The 9,594-nt window shown below is 40.7% G+C and overlaps 1 protein-coding gene across 1 annotated transcript in view; it reads right to left on the reverse strand.

The window, feature by feature from the left end:
* TTC1 (tetratricopeptide repeat domain 1) overlaps window positions 1-8,453 on the reverse strand; it is a 55,257-nt gene extending 46,804 nt beyond the window's left edge. Inside the window, exons 1-2 of the mRNA XM_036847104.1 lie at window positions 8,383-8,453; window positions 6,960-7,324 (exon numbers count right to left, since the gene is read on the reverse strand). Coding sequence (XP_036702999.1) covers window positions 6,960-7,292 — 333 coding nt within the window. The 5' untranslated portion in view covers window positions 7,293-7,324; window positions 8,383-8,453. The remainder of the gene's footprint in view (window positions 1-6,959; window positions 7,325-8,382) is intronic.
* Between the last annotated feature and the right edge of the window lie 1,141 nt (window positions 8,454-9,594).

The raw sequence follows: 9,594 nt of genomic DNA on the forward strand, positions 1-9,594 counted from the left end.
TAAGGTCCCTTCCAGTTCTTAAATTCTAGGATTTTATTTAATCACTTGCCAATAGCATTCATTAAACTCAATACTGGTAAACTCTAAGAAATTGGTAAATATGGCAACCTTAGTTCAAAAGGATGCCCATTAGAAACGAAATAAAAGAGAAACAACAAATCAGAAAGGGTTTTCTCATGAGGTTAACAGAATATGCAGGCCACTATAGAAAAGTTACTGAAAACTTTCTGGAAGCAACCAAGAGAATTGTTCCCTGCAAACATGTCCACTGTTACAACAACACTGATAAGATTATGAAAATATTGCAATGAGGCAGGAGAAACATGGAAATCAAAAGGATTAAGTAATGTGGGATTTAAGAAAAATGAGAGCGACGGGGGAAGACTGATATAGAATTTTGGCACTAAACCAATACTTCAATAATGGCTCCTGTTTAAAGACTAAACAGTCTTAAAGGAAAAAACAATCCTTCACAGTTTCAGAACCTAAGGAAAACGTTTTAAAATCCCAGAAACCATATGTTCTGAGCCCATGTTCACCAAGCAACAGACTTTTGTATCCATTACTTAACTGGATCTATGTATTTGTAAATGAACACTATGTGCCGACAACTGGCACCAGGGAGCAAATCCATTAAAAGGACGAAATCTGCATTTGGGCTTACAAATAAAAAAACTTTTTCATTTGCAAGCAAGAATTAAATCACCAGAGCCCTGACGAACTCCAAGTCCCTCCATCATCTCCCTATTTGTAAAGGGCATCACCAGCTGCCCAGTAGCCAAAGCCAAGGAATCATGCTTATTTCTCACTCCAGCCCTCCCAACTGAATCCAGTATGTCTCGTCAACTCCACTTCCAAAATGTAGCCTGAAATCATTCACTTATCTTCACTCGATCCACAGTTCAAGCTACCATCATCTTTGCCCAGCCCGCCATGTTAGGCCCTAGCTGGTCCCCGTGCTCCACTCTGCCCCCACACCCTGCGTTCTCTGCACAACCACCAGAATATTCTTAATGAGATGGAAATAACTTTCATCTTTCCGCTGGCTTAACTACCCATCTGTTTCCTACTGCACTTGGAAAAAACTTCAAATACCATGGCTCACAAAGTGTTCCATCATCAGACCCTCTCTTACTTCATCCCCCGCATTCTCTTCCTTAATCACTATGCTCCCGCTAATGGCCCTTCCACTCCTTGCATGCCAAGAATACACCAAACCTGTAGCTACCTTAGGGCCTTTATTCTAACTGCTCCCCTTCTATGGAATATTTTCCTCTCAGATACACATTTGACTCCTTTTCCCCTCCAAGTCTTTTCTGAAATGGCACCTCCCCAGAGAGGCCTTTCCTGACCAACCAATTTTAAGTAGTCCTGCCCATGCTTCCAACTCCCATGCCTTCTTCACTTCAGCTTATCATTCCCCCCACCCCACCCATACCAACTAGAATATACATATGAGAGATGAGTGTCTTATTCACCACTGTATTCCTAAGTGCCTCAAACAATGCCTGGCATGTGGAAGAAATGCAAACATTTCTTGAGTAAATGAATGATAAAATCTCTGTAATTTGTAAGACCAATTACTGGCCCTCATGGGAGAGATAAAACATTATTCACCTATTTAATGAAGGAAGACTATGTGCAAGGCCCCATGACAGTGGTCCTCAAACTTTAGTGTGTGCACAAGAACGACCAGAGAATTTATACGTGAGGCCTAAGAACCCCATTTTGACAAGCAGCCCACAAAAGATGATTCTCTTACATCAATTCCACCACAATGCAGTATATTCTATAGGTCCCCAAACTATAAGCATCTTTGTATCAGATCATTATTATAGCAATAATTCTCATCTGCTACCAGATACGTCTTCCTCAGCCAAGCCTTTAAGAATCACTTATTTGCTTTGCAGATCTAGTACATCTCAAATGTAAGCTAAAATCCCATTCCTCTGGGTAGTCATATCTACATTTAAGGTTTCACAAATAGTTAAGATTGCTGCTGAAACAAACACACACATACACAGTGCTTTCCTTAAGAGATTTTTCCAGTTTCAACTGAATCTTAACTGCCTTCCTCCTCTGTTACTCTTGATCTGCTGAGAACTGGCACCCTCTTGAGCCTGGATCATCTTCTCAGCCACAGGGCAAGTCAAGTCAGCTTGAATAACAGACTTTAGCTATTAATACTTGATACATTTAGTAATACATATACCCTATGATAGCATACTTTCCCAAATCCTCAAAGGTCAGCTTTATGTGCTTCTTTTTTTAGTAGAAAGTCCACCCTGGTTGTAAAGAATCAAATTTTTATTTATTTATATTCTCAAATTGGAATAACTATTATTGTTGTTGATCATAAATGTAATACTGCTAACCATAAAAAAAAAAGCAAACATTACAAAATTATATTAAATATAAATGAAAATTTCCCAATAATCACACCCTTTAGAGCTACTCACTTTTTATAATTTGGTGTATATCCTTCCAAACTTCCATGTATAAACATATTTTCACACAGGTTTTTAACTTAAAAGGAATAATCACTGACTGTTCCATAACCTGCTATAAAGAGAAAACACCTGGGTGTCTCCTCTACTCTCAACACTCACTCTGAACACTTCTGTGACCAAATGTGTAGGAGTTTCTCCCACACCAAGCAACTCCAGCTCTGCAGTGGACTCCAGCCAATGTCCTACACTTTCACTCAATTCTGACACTATCTACCTAGAGATAGGGTCAGACCCCAGAGGTTAAGCGCTGAGTTCCACAAGACTGGCTCCATCCTCACTTCAGATACCAACTGCAAGTCCAGGTTGTCATTTCTGCTTTTTTTGGTCTGTTTACATATTTTTTCTTTTTCTCCTGAAGTATAGTTGATGTACAATATTATATAAGTTACATAAAAGGTGTACAACATAGTGATCCACAATTTTTAAAGATTATTCCCCATTTATAATTATTATCAAATTTTGGCTATATTCCCTGTATTGCACAATATATCCCCGTAGCTTATTTATTTTGTACATAATAGTTTGTACCTCTGAATCCACTACTCCTGTCTTGCTCCTCCCTCCTTCCCCTCCCCAATGGTAACCACTAATTTGTTTCCTGTATCTGTGAGTCTGCTTCTTTTTTGTTATATTCACTAGTTTGTTTTATTTTTTAGATGCCACATATAAGTGATATCATACAGTATTTGTCTTTGTCTGACTTCTTTCACTTAGCATAATGCCCTCCAAGTCCATCCATGTTGTTGCGGTCACCTCTGCTTCTGACCCATGGGCTATAAATTGGCGGCTTCCACGACCACCTCCTCACGTTCAATTAACTTGCTAGAGGGGCTCACAGAACTCAGGAAAGTAGTTTACTTATTAGATTACCACTTTACTATAAAGGACATAACTCAGGAACAGTCAGATGGAAGAGATGCATAAGGCAAGGTATGTGGGAAGGGGCACTGAGCCTCCATGCCCTACGGATGTGCACCCTCCCACCACCTATACGTGTTCACCAACTACGAAGCTCTCTGAACCCAATCCTTTCGGGTTTTTATGGAGGCTTCATTAAGTAAGCATGATTGATTAATCACTGGTCATCAGTGATTAACTCAACCTTCAGCCCCTCTCTCTACCCCAGAGGCGGGGGTGGAGCGGGGCGAGGCTGAGAGCTCCAAACTCTTGACAACTAGACCTCATCCTTAGGGGCTTTCCAAAAGTCATGCATTAACATTAACTCAGGTGTGGTTGAAAGAGGCTTGTTATGAGTAACAAAATGAACCTTTATCTCTTTCCATCTAGGAAATCCCAAAGGTTTTAGGAACTCTGTGCCAGGAACTGGACAAACACCAAATACATACTTATTACAAATTATATTATCACACCTGCTTAATACATTTAACATTCAGGCATTACTCCATGCCAATACTAATATTTATCTCTTTAATGACTACATTGTACACTACCACATAAAAATGCCAAAAATGTTTAAAGTAATACCCTCTGTTCAACATTAGTTCTAGTTTTCTAAAATTTCTAAAATTATGAATGATCCTGCAATGTATCTTTATATATACAGCTATACACATTTTTAATAACTTCCTTAAAATAAGTGACTAGAAGAGAATCAGGTTTAAAGCTGTACTGTCTAATATGGTACTCACTAGCCACGTGTGACCACTTAAATTAACAAATAAAAAATTTAAAAATTCATTTTATCAGCTGTACTAGCCACATTTCAACTACTCAACAGCCAGATGACTGTTAAAATGTGGTAGCCAATGGCCAGTGGCTACCATACTGGACAGTGTAGATACAGAACATTCCCATCACTGCAAAAGGTTCCACTGGTAGCCCTGATCTAGAGAAATGTTCATATAAAAATTTGATATCTGTACCCCATAGAAATGATGTAGCAATCCAAACTCCCAATATTAGTACATGAATTCCTACCTCCTCTTCTTGTCAACATCAGATCAGTGTTCTGATCTGAGAGATGAGACATCATGTTTCAATTTGCATTTAAAAATTATTAGTGAGGCTGAAAGTCTGCACATTTTGTGGCCATTTGTGTTTATTTTTGTTGTTGAATTATCTGAACTCTGTCTACTTTAAAAGAATCAAGCTTAAACATATCCTTTTCCCAATGACCCATAAAACCAAACCTTACGTGCAGCAAAGAGACATTTCTTCATCTGTTTTGCTGGTTTCCTCATATTAATTTCACAAAGATATTTATTAAAGCAGCATAAAAATAGCTAATACTACAATTGGGGTGAGTTACCCAGGTGTACACAGTTATCAAAACTCACTGAGCAGGACTTCCCTGGTGGCACAGTGGTTAAGACTCCGCCTGCCAATGCAGAGGACATGGGTTCGAGCCCTGGTCCGGGAAGATCTCACATGCCACAGAGCAACTAAGTCCGTGTGCCACAACTACTGAGCCTGCGCGCCTAGAACCCGTGCTCCGCAACAAGAGAAGCCACCACAATGAGAAGCCTGTGCACCGCAATAAAGAGTAGCTCCCACTCACCGCAACTAGAGAAAGCCTGCACGCGGTAACAAAAGACCCAACGCAGCCCCCGCCCACCCCCCCCCCAAAAAAAACCTCACTGAGCTGTACACATCAGAGCTTAAACAATTTCACAACATGTAAATTATACCTTAATTTTTATAATGGGAATGGAGAGCAGAGTATGTAACATTTTGAGGCAAACCACTCAATTGTCAAACCGATGGCAATCCACTATATCAGGGCAAAATAAAGTGTTAGAAAAGCATTGCTAACATTTTAACATAGACATCTAATCAATGTTTCTAAAAAGCCTGTGCCAGTGATGTGAAAGCTGAACCAAACACTCACTTTCTGGAAAATCATTGCCCTGATGTTACTGTACGGTACTTGATTTAATTTTCCGAGCCATTTCTGGTGAGGTCATTCATGACTTGGCTCATTTTTGCCCTTTATCCTTCTCTTCTGGTAGCGCACACTAACACAAAAGCTAACACATGCATTTTAAAACCAACAGATTTGATCATGAAAAGTGCCTAAGGAAGGACACAGACAAGATGCTTTTCCTCACCTCCCACTACCTCCCCACTCCCATTCTTACACTGCACATTTACCATCTCAGTCCAGCACCAATCCATCATAACCTGTTCAGTGAGTGAGCCCTTCAGAGGCATAAGCCACAAATCTCATTCACGTTCTTTGCAAACTCAGATATTACAGTAACTCTTCAGGTGACCTTGCTTATGGGATCAGAAGGAAGGATATATGGAGGACACTAAGCCTCTCTTTCCCAAAGTGAAGGCTTGCTCAGTTACTAGCCCAGGGCAAAGTAGCAGGAAAGTGTGCATTTTATTAGGACATCTGCTTTGTAGGAAGACAGCTGTTTTTGTTATTAAATTCTACATATTTTGGCTTTGGAATCAAGGAGATCTGGGTTTGAGAATCAGTTCTGCTATTTATTAGATACGTGATTTCAGGCAAGTTACTGTACTACTCTAAGCTGTTCTCTTATGGAGATGTTATCAGTATGTGTCATAGGCATGTTGTGAAGATTAAATGAAAACACAAGTAACATTTTAAGCTCAGCGGCTGGCACGTTACTGGTGCTTAACAAATGACAGCTACCATCACACACAATTCTGTTCCTCAAGAATGAAATGTAAATGACACAGGTCCCAGTCACTGCTCTCTGTAACCAAATCACCACCCCCAGGAAATTCAGGCAGTCTTTTTGCTAACAATGGATTAACATAAACAAGCAGCATACCATAATTCTAAAGTCTGACCAAAAAAAATAGCCATTAGAGGAACTTCAGCAGCCAACCATAGATCATTAAAAAAAAGCTAAAAGGCATATATATATATATATATATATATATATATATATGTTAGAAACAATTACACAAGATGAACATAAGAACTCAAAGTTCACAGGAAAAAAAGGAAATTTCTTTGCTAAGCAGACACACTCAATACTGCCCCATCATGCCACTGATTTATCTCAGATCCATCACTACTAAAACAATAAACATACAGATGGGCAAGTCACTCTTTACCACAAATGAAGCAGTCTATGACAGCGCATCAGTCACATTTATTCACTTTAAAAAGCAGTTAACATGGGCTTCCCTGGTGGCGCAGTGGTTGAGAATCTGCCTGCCAATGCAGGGGACAAGGGTTCGAGCCCTGGTCTGGGAAGATCCCACATGCCACGGAACAACTAAGCCCGTGTGCCACAACTGCTGAGCCTGTGCTCCGCAACAAGAGAGGCCGCGATAGTGAGAGGCCAGCGCACCGCGATGAAGAGTGGCCCCCGCTTGCCGCAACTGGAGAAAGCCCTCGCACATAAACGAAGACGCAACACAGCCAATAAATAAATAAAAATAAATTTAAAAAAAGAAAAAAAAAAGCAGTTAACATGGCAGATCATGCACAATAAACAAAATAGTTACCTTTTTCTCTTCATCTGGCATGTTTTTTTCCAGTTCCATTAGGTATTCGTCATCTAGTTCAGAGGAATTCACATCATGATCAGGTTTGTTCTCAACCTTGTCCATTCCTGGCTCCTCCTTCTCAAATGAGGCACTTGCATCATGAAAGCACTCCTCTTCTCCTTGGTCCTCCTGGGGATGGGTCTCAACATCCCTGAGCAGCTTGCTCTGGGGATGGTGATCTTTGGCATTAGACACTGGAGGGTTAACACGCTCTGCTTCCTGGAGCTCTGTAACTTTCAAACCACTGAACAGATCCTCTGGCACTCTACAGTTTTCTGACTTCTCCCCCATGCTGAATCAGTGAGGGAGGTGAAGCTGAAACTCTGGGAAAGAGAAAACACGTTAGGTAATGGTATCTATCTATCAGATCCTACCTATCACACCTAAACAAACTTCTGCATCAAGGCCCAAATCACACCCTAACTTCCTTTCACTGGAATTCATTCATTTATATTTTCATATATAAAGGTTATCATACGCCCATAAATAATGCCAAATGTAATTTTAACTGATACCCTTTTCAGAACTTCTTATAAGCAACAAGAGACACCGATTTTAATGTGACTCTTCCACTTTCCACTGCTTCCAGTTTGTCGGGGTAGCAAAAAATAGGCAGAAGCGAAAACAATGCCAAGAAAAATGAAGTGTCTCTAATTTTTATTCAGAACGAATAGCCAGGTCGTAAACAAGGAACTACGGCCTGTCTTTCCAGCACCACCACACGAAGCTCAAAAATAAGTTTCTGGTGGAGCTAAAAATACAATCCGTGCCGAAAGAATAATCACCAACTTCCCCCACAGGCGTTTGGTAGAGCCAACGCAGGTTATAGTGGGAGGCCCTGGCTCAGGTGGCCCTAATCAGCATTCCCGAGGGACTCAAAATCAGCCACGAAAAGCGTGGTTCTCAACCCTGGCTGCAAAACGTTAACACCTGGGACGCTTTAGCAAGTTCTGCTGCCCAGGTCTTATACTCCACAGATTCTGATTTGTTGCTCTGGCGTGGAGCCAGGGCATCTGTATCTTTAAAAAGGCATCCCAGGTGATTCTCACGTGCAGCCAATTGAGAACCAGTGTTGTAGAAGCTGAGTCAGATCGTCAGCACCGCCGCCCCTCTGGTCGCAGTAAAATCACGCCAACGACCCTTGTGTTGCGACAAGAACCCGAATTCGCTCCAGCTCGTCCCAAGAAAACTTAAAACAGCACGATTTTATTACGGAGACTTTGCCTCAACAGCAACGTTTTGTTTCTCCCCGCTCCCAGGTCTAGTGGAAGAACACAGGGGTTTGAGGCCTCAGAATTGAGGGCCACCCCACCCTTCCCAAAGGTTCGTCCCATAGCTGTGTCCCTCACCGCCAAGAAAACAGACCCGTGGGGCTACTCACAGCTTCACAGCTCCACTCGTCCTCACCTTCTTCGCCTCTGAGATCCTCTACTTCCGCTCAGTCAGAAGCTCTTCCGCCGGCGCTGACCAATAGCGTCGCTGTTGGCAAAGCATCCCGGGAAATGTAGTAAAATCTCAGGATGACAGGGCGTTTGCTATCGCTCTGTGACGTCATTGTACGGGCTTAAATATGAGCGACGGTTGCCGTCTTGGGTTACGGCAAGAGTCCGCGCTACTACGCACTGCAGGAAAAAGCGGAAAAGAGAAAGGCTGTTTCTATGGTGTTACTTTTACACCTCCGATATGACATCTTTCATGTCAGCTATGCTGTGTATAGTAGAATCCTGAAGCATGAACCTTGTCCAGAAATAAAGTTTTCCCTCTTACGTTTCTCAAAGGGTGTCTTTCAAGGGGTCTACCGCTAGATCAAAACAGTGTTGACAATAATACTAAGTTGTTATCTGCCTTTTCCATACTCCTCCTCTCATGAACGTACAATGGATTTTTCCAAAGGTTATGTGTCCTGTGATAGTGCAATGAACTAAACGCAGAAGGAGTGATGAGACTCCAGATGTCTTCTATTAAGCCAGAGGTTTGCAAAAATGTAGAACAATGCCACTCTTCTCACTATATATATTTTTTTGTTTTGGAAAACACAGTATCTATAAAAAGATTATTTATGTTGCATATAATGGGTGTATTGTTATCTTAATTGACAAATTAGCATTAGAATGTTTTCATTTCTACTAGTAAACATTGATAGGTATAACTCACATAAACAAAAGCTTTTCGTGGTCCTCAATAATATTCGAGAGTATTAAGCGGTCCTGGAACCAGAAGTGAACTGTTGGCCTATACATTCATTCAAGAAATGTTTACTGAATGTTTATTAGACCCCAAGCATTGCCCACTAGGAATACAGAATTGAGATATCCCTTAAGGTAGCCAGACACGTTACCAGCAAGAACAGCAGGGTATTAGTTAGTTTTCTATAATTCACAGAATCTATTGCGGAGATAGCTGGGAGGGACTTTTTCCGGAAGGATATCAAATTTAATTCTTCAGTTTATGTCTAAATGAGGTTATGCATAGAGTTATATTTTTGTGTAAATCAAAAGCTTTAATATACTGAAAGTAAACATTAAAAATATATCAGAATTTTGGAAACCTTTTAATATTTCTTAATTTTTTAAATACAGCAAGAACTATAAAA

This window comes from Balaenoptera musculus, chromosome 3, assembly GCF_009873245.2.
Source record: "Balaenoptera musculus isolate JJ_BM4_2016_0621 chromosome 3, mBalMus1.pri.v3, whole genome shotgun sequence".
Classification (NCBI taxonomy): domain Eukaryota; kingdom Metazoa; phylum Chordata; class Mammalia; order Artiodactyla; family Balaenopteridae; genus Balaenoptera; species Balaenoptera musculus.